Source organism: Xenopus laevis, chromosome 2L (assembly GCF_017654675.1).
Source record: "Xenopus laevis strain J_2021 chromosome 2L, Xenopus_laevis_v10.1, whole genome shotgun sequence".
Lineage (NCBI taxonomy): Eukaryota > Metazoa > Chordata > Amphibia > Anura > Pipidae > Xenopus > Xenopus laevis.
In genome coordinates, this window is record NC_054373.1 from 92,796,578 (window position 1) to 92,808,378 (window position 11,801).

The window sequence follows — 11,801 nt, forward strand, 5'->3', positions numbered from 1 at the left end:
CCTTGTAAAAAAAACTTTAATAAAATATGCTTCTATAAATAATAAATACACTGTTTGTAAGTGAAAGGTGTTTTTGAGCACCATAAACCCCCTTTACCCTGTATGCAAAGCAGATCCAACTGGCAGTGATAAAGTTACAATTCAAAAAGTCCTTTCTATTTAGAGTTAAATTTGCAGCTGTTATTATGTGACACTATCATACTCTGCATAACTGATACTGTGCATAATGGTGCCACATTTCTTCAATTCATGTAACTTTTGTGACAACTGACTAGTGCCAGTTTAACCAGGAATTCTGCTTTGCTGCAAACTTCCAGTATCCATTGGATGTTAAAAGATACCAGAAGTTGTAGTTCATAGCAGATGAAGTTCTTTAATTTGATCCCAGTGATGTGCTGCAGACAAATAAATTGATGTCTGTCCATGATCATGCTTCCGAGGTCTTGATTACAAAGCATTGGCATTATACACAGACAACAGTTTTGTATTTCTTTATCTACAACATATGTACAGGTATTTGTGTTGTTTTTTTTTTCCTTTTTAAGAACCTGGTATATCGTATATTTGTTATTTTTTCTTTATAAAACACCAATCCTAGGTGTTAGGTTCCACAAGTGCTATGTGTCACAGGCTGATGTATGGAAAATACAATAATAATATGCAATATAACCCAAACTTTTGTATGGCGGCAGTATAGACCATTAACTTTGAGTCTCAATAGACTGCTATCAGTAAACAAGAGTCAGTATTTGAAATGCAGAACAATGGATTTTTACAAGAGTAATCCAGGTATGATTGCGTCAGGATAATTTACATTCATAAGGCAGATTGCAGCATAGTACAAGATCCCACGTAAAAGTCTCTGGAAATTAAAAAAAGAATTGGGCAGTGGCAGCCTTGTGAAAATAATGTCTTTTTTGATACAAAAATAAATGTCTCTCTCATTCTTTCTATTGAGCTCTGGAAGAACCAGATTAATTAAAAAATAATCCATCATATTTTTATAATACAAAAAGGTGCTTATAATAATTCATCCAACGCTTACTGGATTATATTGTTGTCAGATTGGGTGCAGATGCCCGTATAGACTCCAGTGTCTTGTTCATCATGTGTTTCTTTTCAATGGTGTCCAGATGAATGTGGCACTGGCAGGTGGAAGCTTTGCTGTAGGTCACAGAGTGTTTGCTAGACTTCTTGTATTTGTTCATGCAATTCAGTGTCCTTTTAAATATAAGGTAGAATATTTCGCAGATGTTGAGGATGATGCAAAAAGCAGAAGCTGCAACCATAAAATAGGTGAACACCCTTTTCTCTGTCGGACGGGCTATGTAACAGTCTACTATATTAGGGCAGGGTTCAATATTTGTACATTTTACAAGACGTGGCAGATCAAAGCTATCCCACATTTTATGCAATATGTAAAGGAAACCAATTTCAATACCAGTCTTAAAGAATAGGCTCAAGAGGTAGGTCCACCACAGACCACCATGCTTTTTTCCTGTGTTGGAGTATAGCTTGGAACAGTTTTCTCCATTCTTTAGACGGTTCTTTTTCTCCCGTTCGTCTCTATAGGCTACATGCATTATAACCAAAAGAGATGGGCAAGTAACAAAGATAAGCTGGAGGGCCCAGAGCCTGATATGTGAGATGGGAAAGTAGTGGTCATAGCAAACATTGGTGCACCCTGGCTGCCGAGTATTGCAATCAAAATCTTTTTGTTCATCGCCCCAAACTTTCTCTGCTGCGACCACATACACAAGTACTCGGAACACAAAGACCACCGATAACCAGATGCGACCAAATGCTGTTGAGTATTTATTCACGCCACTCAGGATACCCTGAAATGTCTTCCAGTCCATTATGCAATGACAACCTAGGAAGGAAAAACAAAGAAATCTTAGCAATTATATTATATTAGAAAATAGTTATATACAGAGAGAAAAATAGGCAATGGGTCTCCCTTAAATATGGATGTGAGTGTAACAACTGTCAACAGTGACAGGAGATCCCGTGGATGCTAGTGGGCACAGCAATATGGATGGCCAGGTGTCAGGCCTGATTTTTGTACAATTGCAATGTACGTTACGTGTCAAAAAACAACTACCTTTCCTTATTGAATGTGGGTAGTCTCCTAAGGATTTTACCATAGGTCCTGTAAAATTTTCGTAATGGATTGATGAAAAAGACTATAACATTTGCTCGCATTGTAAGAAGCCAGGGAATAAAGTAACTGGAAGCTCAATAGCTCAATAAAACATAAGACATTAAAGACAGTGGGGGTCATTTATCAACACTGGACAAATTTGCCCATGGGAAGTAACCCATGGCAACCAATCAAATTGCTGCATTCATTGTTCTACTTGCAGCTGGCTTTAAAAATCACTGATTGGTTGCTATAGGTAACTGCCCATGGGCAAATGAGCCCCATTGTCACCATGATGAGCTTTTTCTTAGTTAACTCCAACTTCATCATCATCATCATCATTTATTTATATAGCGCTGTCAAGATACGCAGTGCTTAGTTAACTCCAACTTGTCTTTGACCTGTGATGCCTTTTATCATTCTGATTGCCCACAATGGACTCAATTCTATATGACGTTATTATTGCTCTGTGATGTTACAATTTTATTGTTACTTTTTAATACTTATCTTTCTGTTCAGGGACTCTCCTAATCATCTTTTAGTCTATCATTGAAATCATTGGTTGGTTGCTACAGTAATTTGGATCCTAGGAACTAAATAGCTGCACAGTTTCCAAACTGGAGAGCTGCTGAACAGAACTAAACAATTCAAAAACCACAAAATATAAAAAATAGAGATTATTCCTAAGAATATCACTGGCTATGGCATACTGAAAGTTAATTCAAAGGTTAAGTTCCCCTTTCATCTTTTTAATGGTATGTGTGACTAGCTGGAGAGGTGACCAGAGATTTTATTGCCTAAACTGAATATTTACAAGGGTCTTGTAATTTTTCTTAAACTTCTACTCTGTAGAAATCTTAACAACTAACAATGTATTACATAATATCCTGTCATTCCCAGTATGCCAATATGTGTATGGCAAGTATGCAGTGTTCCAAAATAGTTTGGATGTCTTTTAGTCCAGGTAATTTAGGTGTTGCAATCAAATTCCTAAAGGACTACATAGACAATAGCATAGCTATTAATCTATTAATTCTTCAAATGATCACGTGCACCAGGTTGTACTGAATATCCTTTTGTTGGGTTATAGTTAGTCTGCATTCGACCTCAGCATTGAAATACTAACCCACTGCACACACAGTAGAAAATCTCCAAATTCTATAAATACATTTTTATGTCTTTTTAAAGAATCTGTAGATTTTCTACTGTTAAATTTTGAATTCTTATATATGGTTTAACTAACTGCCTCCTGCCTTTAATGAAATTGTGTCTTTGGAACATAAATTACTTTTACATAGTTGGTGAGTGCATGTGTGCGTTGCAGAATATTCATATAAATGTGTGTATGTGTACACTAAGGGGGGTATTTATTAAAGGTCAAATTTCAGAGCGATGTGAGCTTTTTAAAGCCATAAATGAACTCGAATGAACTCACAACTCAAATGGTTTTGTATTTAAGAAAAAGCTTGAATGTAAAAAACTCAAACTCAAATGGAAATTAATACATAGGAGCCTTGACTGCTGGGCCTGTATAAATAAAAGCTTTATCAGGAAAAAAAAGTGTATCCAAATTTAACCCAAATTTAAAAGTGAAGCATTTTATTGGTTACCAGATATGGGACTTTGTGTTAGAGAAGATGTATTTTTAAATTGCTCTTGTCATGTATTACGTGGCACAATCAGGCATAGTCATGAAGCTTCTCATATTCCACGTGCTAGGGTGAGGCTTCTTATTATACTTCTTACCCTGAAGTCAGGTTACATGTCAGAGCCAGAGTATGTGGGTCTGCGTGACACCATAATGAATTGTCACTGAAGACAATGGAAGAAACATGTACTGTATTTCTCCCTCTCAAGGTAAAAGGTACATTATTTACTGTCTGACCAAATGAACATGCATGGTTGGTCAGAGCTTCCTGTAATTTACTGGATTGAAATCAGTCTGTCAAAAACACAAATTCATATAGCTGATAGCTAATCTTAGTGAATGGAGAATTTGCAGATGTAACAGTGAGAGGAGCCACATGGCCCTTTCATTATCAAAAACATTAACCTGAATGAATTCATCAGTGCCATCTTTCCATCTATGTGGATGACCTGTTCACAAAGTATCTGGTGCATGGGCCAATCAGTCTTATAGCATTAAGGCAACCTGTTTATGGCCACCTGTTTATGGTTTGGAATGTTTCGAATGTGGTTGTCTCAGGAGTGGATTTCCTCTCATTTTAATTCTCAACATTGTGGGGGGGTTTAGTTCTCCTTTAAAGGAAAACTATACCCCCAAAATGAATACTTGAGCAACAGATAGTTTATATCAAATTAAGTGGCATATTACAGAATCTTATCAAACTGGAATATATATTAAGTAAAAATTGCCCTTTTAGATCTCTTGCCTTGAACCACCATTTCATGATGGTCTGTGTGCTGCCTCAGAGATCACCTGACCAGAAATACTACAACTCTAACTGTAACAAGTGTGGAAGCAAAAGGCAGAACTCTGTCTGTTAATTGGCTCATGTGACCTAACATGTATGGTTTGTATGTGTGCACAGTGAATCTTACGATCCCAGGGAGTGGCCCTTATTTTTTAAAATGGCAATTTTCTATTTATGATTACCCAATAGCACATACTACTGAAAAAGTATATTATTATGAAAATGGTTTATTTACAGGAAGCAGGGTTTTACGTATGAGCTTTTTTATACAATATCTTTTTATAGAGACCTACGATATTTGAGGGGTATAGTTTTCCTTTAAAGAATCTTACCAGACTGCAATATACATATTAGTAAATATTGCCAGTTTAAATCTTTTCCCTCAAGCCACCATTTTGTGAAGGTCTGTGTGCTGCCTCAGAAATCACCGGACCAGAAATACTGCCACTCTAACTTTGTCCATTAATTGGCTCATGTAACCTAACATGTATGTGTGCCCTTGATTTGGTCCCAGGAGGCGACCCGTAGTACTTAAAATGTAATTTTCTATTTAGGACTATTCAATGGCACATAATACTACAAAAGTATGTTTCATGGATCATGGGTGAATTTAGATGAAGCAGAGTTTTACATATGAGCAGTTTTATGCAGAATACTGTATTTTCCTAGAGACCGACATTACTTTGCAGTGTATCTTTCCTTTATTGATAATAATGATAAGCCCTGCCTTGCTTAATCAGACTCAAGCTGGCCATACATGGGCATTTTTAAGTTGCTGTTTTAGTCCCTAAAAAGCCAGCAGCTTCTTTGTCACTGTATGGGCTCTTCCCTATGGTCCCCCAACTGATATCTGGACAAAAATTGTGCAGATCTGTCAGACAGGTTTGAAAACCCCATCGAACAAGGACTATGTAGGCACATTTATGTGGGACTCTTCTAACCAGTAGTTTAATTTTAGAGGAAACAGACCCCACAGTCACAGGGAGGCCTTGTGTTGGGACCCAGCATTAGACTTTTAAAAGGAAACTATACCTCCAAACATTGCAGAACTGTATAAAAATAAGTTACATAATATCAAGCACTGTTTCATATAAATATAGATTTTTCATTATGAATATACGTTACTAGTAGTATGTGACATTGCTTTGACCCCAGGCCTGGATTTGTGGAAAGGCCACATCGGCGCGGACCTAGTGCAGCAGAATATTATAGGGGGCTGCATGCTGCCCAACCACACCCACATTTGGTTCAAAAACACTGGGGATACGCTGGAGATACAATAATTTTTTTAATTTCCCATGTGCCAATCCCCATTGCTCCAGTACCGATGATGAAAATTTGCACAAATAAAGGGGAGGGGACAGGGGCGACGAACGGCATTGGGTCTAGGGCAGGGATCCCCAACCAGTAGCTCGTGAGCAACATGTTGCTCTCCAACCCCTTGGATGTTGCTCCCAGTGGCCTCAAAGCAGGTGCTTATTATTAATTCCAGGCTTGGAGGCAAGTTTTGGCTGCATTACAACCAGGTGTACTGCCAAACAGAGCCTCAATGTAGGTTGACAATCCACATAGGGGCTACTAAATGGCCAATCACAGCCTGTATTTGGCACTCCAAGAACATTTTTCATGCTAGTGTTGCTCCCCATCTCCTTTAACTTCTGAATGTTGCTCAAGGGTTCTAAAGGTTGGGGATCCCTGGTCTAGGGGTATCCGCTATGTAAATCCGGCCCTGTTTAACCCAAATAGAAAAATTGCCATTTAAGTAATAAGCTCCACACTTTGGCTCACACACATACATCTGATTTACTAGCTACTGAGTCAGAACAAATAAAAGGTCGTTTTGAGCAATTCTTAACAAAGGTATGTGCTTATAATTCTGCTGATGAGGCGTATGTGTATTTAATGTCACTTTTCTCAGTTTCCTATTTCTTAAATGTAATCTGGGAGTATTTGTTAGAACTTATTGAAAGGTACAAGGTGAACAAGATTACATGAAATAAATTAAAAAAAAAAATAATCCTGCCAATCACCAGATCATTATTTGTAGATGTTGGGGGGATATGCTGATTTTGGTTGAGTATGACCAGTGTGTTAGATAACAGCAAGATGGATGGATAAGGAATGGAAATGGAATTTTAATGAAAAGTTTTATTGTTTTTAATTGCTTGGAATGCCTGCATTGGAGAGGTAAGGCTTCACATGAATAGTTCTGTGGAAGGCAAGGTTCTGGTTTATATCCCCTATAAATGTACTGGATTGATGTGTTGTACCCTGCTCTGGTTGAGAAAAATATACTTGACAAAGGGAGCAGCTGGATGTTTATATCTCTGCACATTCATTTGCACAAGGCTGAGGATTGCATCAAAGCATGGTGTAATGTTTCAGAAAACTTGTAGAGCCAGTTCTTTAAAAAAGAGACAGTACAAGAGAGAAAAAAAGCTTTGTTTATCAAATAGAGAGACTTGTAAATAAAATAAATGAATACAGTCCATAAGTCATGCCAGTCTGATTTAAAGATCAGTCCTCTTCAGCGTGACAGAATTTCTTATGTATGGGTATTTGTGGACAACAGACAAAGTTCAGGCTGTTCCTATTCTCACAGGTCTATAAAATAAACTATAATCTAAACATAACTCATTTATATGTGCCTGGTTATTTTGCAGGAATTGTGCCCTGTAACTCTAGCCAGGGGTGTAAATATAGAGGAAGCAGACGCTGCAGCTGCAGGGGGGGGGGGCAGGAGGTATAGGGGTCCCATGAGGTCCTAATTCATATACAATTTAAATAAATATTGGTAAAACTGGTCAACCTAGGGACCTGAAAAATAATCTGCTATGGGGCCCAGTAATATCTAGTTACGCCACTGCCTCTAGCTGCATGCTTCAGGAAAAAAATCCTTGATTGTAGTTAGGAAAATGTAGCCAGGGAAAATGGGGAGTGCTGCCACTTTACGGTTGGCCACCTGGGAGCAAAATACCACCTTTCCTACCCTTTTTGGCATCAGTATGAAATACACCTATTCACAATTTGGGTAATGGACCTGTGGCAATTGTGAGATGGCAGCTAGAAAGGTATGATGTGTTAAAAACCCAATAAAAAGTTTAATATGAATGGTATGATGTGTTACTGAAACTTTCCCCAGGTGGGTCAGGGAAGATGGTTGGATTTAAAATGCCTGCTTTCATATTCCTATTTTACCAGCTGCTAAGGGTGGCTGATTGCAGGTTGCCTCTTTGTTGAACAAGCATTCCTGGATTATTTAATGTCCCTTTATGCTGAAATATAATATTATAAACAGTATTTATATGCTATATAACACATAACATAATATTATGTTATATAATATTTTAACATCTTGTAATAAAAGCAGTGGCAAAGTCCATCCCAAAAGAAGCATGATAAGTGTTGGGTGGCTGGTAAGCCATACCTCCCAACTGTCCCGTTTTTAGAGGGAAAGTCCCTCTTTTGACAGCTCAACCTGCAGTCCCTCATTTGTACTGGAAAGTCCAGTTTTTCTCTGCACTGAACAGCCAGAAAAAGAAACAAAATTTCTAACTTAATTGGCTTTTGGCAGAGAACCCAGAACAGCCCCAACAGAAGATTAAACACATTTGTAACAATTCAAATGTATCTAGATAAGCAATCTAGATAAGCAAATACATAATTGTAACAATATAAGATAACAGATCTCTTGAGAAAAGTAAGACTCACAGTTTAAAGTGCAATTCACCTTCATTAGCAAAACTGTAATAACTGAAACAAACCACAGAACTATGTTCAAACTTTTAAAATTTTGTAAAATGAACATGGTAATTAGGGGATGTGGCCACAAAAAACGGATGTGGTCAAAAAAATTCGCCATGCTACATGAGGCAACTTTTTTTATCCCTCTTTTTATTTCCAAAATGTTGAGATGTATGAGAAGCTTATGTAGAAAGCAAATATTTTCCCTTCTTGCATTTATACCTTAGTGGAAGCTGGTATACTGCTTCTCTTAGATATTCTTCATAAACACACACGAAAACTGCAACCTTCCTGCATGTTTTATAACCTGTTCGGAAAGACTGTCAGGTTAATCTGTCATTGGGATTCCACCCGTTGCTGTTTACATCTAATGGATTTTTATAATGTTAAGTAGACATCTAAAGAAAGCTAGGGAGTGGTTGTGGAATGGCTGCAGCTTTTAAAGGGATACTAACATCACATTTTGCTATTTTTATTTCATGCAGTGGCACAGTTCCCAGTATTTTGGGTCCTGCAGATGGAACTGTTCAAAAACAGCCAAGTCAGTTCTTTTTAGTCATTTCACCTATTTTTAGCCAGTTTACTACAGAGCAGTATTAATGCATGTTCCCAATGCATCCATAAAATAGTTTTTGTCTATTGTTTAATATAAACATAAATGAGTGTAAATAGCACACAAAATAGTATGCATGCTCAATGTCACTAGCCTCTTGTGGGGCAGTCAGTAGCACAGTAGGCTAATACAGTCACATTCTTTAGGCCAGTACAAAAAGAGGTAATGAAATCTACCTACCATGCTGCATGATACCTCAAGCATTATTAATGAAGAGCAGCTCCTTAAACAGAATATTATTATTTAATGTCACTATTGCTCCAGGTACAATAAATGAAGTCATTTTGCTCCCCTTGTTGTTTTTTTGTTGCGTAGCTGTTTATAGGGACTTATTTAAATAAAAGGTAAATTTGTCTAAACATAGCCCAATTCATCACTTCAGTTCAGTGCCCAAGAGCAAATATAGGAAAAAGAGAAACAATAGATAAAGGCTGTTTGGCTACAGAACCACAGGAATTAGTTTAATCAATTACAACAAGATGTGCCATGTACTGGAATGCCACACAACAGCCACTGTATTAAACATCCAGCAACATGGATATGCCGTTACCTAGCAAAATATTGTATTCATGATATGTATAAGGATATTTATGTGTATATCTAATTTCTGGGGAGGGGGGACTCTTTTGGGAAGTGAATACAGGCTATAGGGAATGTTCGAGAATAAATGATGAAATGGAATCTAGCCAACGCATATCCATGAAGGTATTAACACAAAAAAAAACAATGTAGGTTGTTACCTCATGATTTTTTCGTTTTAAAAAACTATTTAACGAAGGGCTTTTCAACCAGAATCTTTGAAATGAAATTTCTCGACACCGTCACACAGTAGCAAAAGGCTTTACAGACTCCTGGTTGTTACACAGGTGGGACTCAAACCGTAGTGACGTCCTATGAACTATTTATAAACCCTTTACTTTTTAATGCCTCACATTGGTATCAACCAGCCACTTTTTTTGCTTAGAAATGAGATGCCTTTCATAATTGCTGTTATTGCTATAAATTTTGGCTTTGGCAATATTCCTTCTGTGATTTTTTTTTTCCACACACAATGATGCACCACAGTATCAACGAAAGGCGATTCTAGCTCCGACACAAGATTAATCCCAGCACCATGTTAATGCCAGTACCCAAAGATGACAACACATTTAAAACTCATTCTTCTAAACACAAACTTGTAGTACTTCTTCGGGGGGAAAGAGGAATAAAATAAGTAAGGGTCAATCAATAAACTATGGAAAGAAAGCACACAGTATTACCATAATATAATGAACAAAGGAAGCAATATCTAAATGATAGTATTGCCTTGCAGTACAGAGTTGTTTAAATACTGAAATCATGTTAAAATGTATGAAGAAACACTTTACTGATAAAGAAGGATCAGACAATGTTTAAAGAACTAATCTAGTAATATTCTCTCCTATTACTGTTCTGTGTCAGTTATAAGTAGTGCTGTACTGGTAAGAGTTAACAAAAGGGCTCCTACCTGTATTTTACCTTGGGACGGAGAAGATCGGGGAGAAGTCTGAAGGTTCCGTGGCAGTGTGAGTTGTTTCCCTCCTGTCTTGCTTAGGTGTGTCTAAGAAAATACCTGATAGGATTTCAGAGACTGCTGCTGGTACTGCCTTACTGGGGGAGGGGAACCAGGAATAGCTAAAAGGTATATTGTCCTTTGCAGACATTCTTGGTTCTACTTTATCCTAAGGTTACCAGTTCTTTTGGAAGACTGTACGCTTTTAGAAAATCCAGCTGAAAAGACTGCAAAGATTGCATTTAAAGGAACAGTAACACCAAAAAATGAAGGTGTTTAAAAGGTATGACAAAATAATGTGGTGTTGCCCTACACTGGTACAGTTGTGTTTCTGCTTCAGAAACACAACTATTGTTTATAAAAACAAGCTGCTGTGCAGCCATGGGGCAGAGATTCAAGCACAGGATACACAGTTGATAACAGATACGTTCTGAATAATCCCTTTTCATAATATACAGCTTCTGCTATGTGCCTGTGCCTTTTCTCCTTTTTTAATGGCTGCCCCCATGGGTTACACAGTAGCTTGTTTATATACATTATTGTAGAGTTTCTGAAGCAAATACACTGGTTGTACCAGTATAGGGAAACACTACATTATATTGTCATTTCTTTAAAACGCTTTCATTTTTTGTTGTCAATATTCCTTTAACTCAGCGAGGCAATAGACTTGCAATGCGTGCAGCTCAACAGCTTCCAGTTTTTCTTTTCAAACTCTTTTTATTTGGAGCACAGTAAGGGACAAGTTATTGGTCATTAAACATTGTAGAGATGTCAAGGTACATTGAGAAATTATACATCAATCTTAGTGTTTTCAAGAGTATAGCAGTCCCTATACAATGCACTACAGAATATACGTAACTTAAAAATAATATATTTGTATATATATTGTATATCAGGTAATTATCAGGTAATTACAAGGGGGCAGATTTATTTTGCGGTGTAAAAAATAGTGGAATAAAATGCCACACGTCGCCAGGCATCACCATGTAAAAAAATTGCCTTATTCTTTTACTTGCTTTTTCTTTGACCCACTTCCAGCAAAACTTACTTACAACAGTCTGAAGCAATGTAAAATAATCTGGCACTGGATGCCTTCATACAGAGCAGTGTGTTTCTTAAAGGACAAATAAACCATGATCACTGGGGCGTGCCAATATATTAGACACCCCCCACACTGAAGAAACCCACTAGTTTTTTTCCAGGTCTGGGGCTTCCATTTAAGAAAACATTTACTATACATTTACATCTCTTGTCTTGTCACTAGAGCAGACTTAGACTTGGACATTTAAAAATGTACTCTGCTGCTGTCTGCTGAGGGACCTTTATTATGGATAG

General features: G+C 37.3%; 1 protein-coding gene across 2 annotated transcripts; it reads right to left on the reverse strand.

The window, feature by feature from the left end:
- On the reverse strand, positions 1-10,589 carry gjb3.L (gap junction protein beta 3 L homeolog). Of its 2 annotated transcripts, none has more exons than XM_018245029.2 (2): positions 10,422-10,589; positions 1-1,873 (listed from the first exon to the last, which is right to left on the reverse strand). In XM_018245029.2, exon 2 carries the CDS (start codon positions 1,857-1,859, stop codon positions 1,050-1,052), a length of 810 nt encoding a protein of 269 aa, XP_018100518.1. In that variant the 5' UTR covers positions 1,860-1,873; positions 10,422-10,589; the 3' UTR covers positions 1-1,049.
- Positions 10,590-11,801: the final 1,212 nt, after the last annotated feature.

Excerpts from the sequence above, each read along its gene's own strand:
- gjb3.L (XM_018245029.2), bottom strand. The coding sequence starts at position 1,859 with ATGGACTGGAAGACATTTCAGGGTATCCTGAGTGGCGTGAATAAATAC.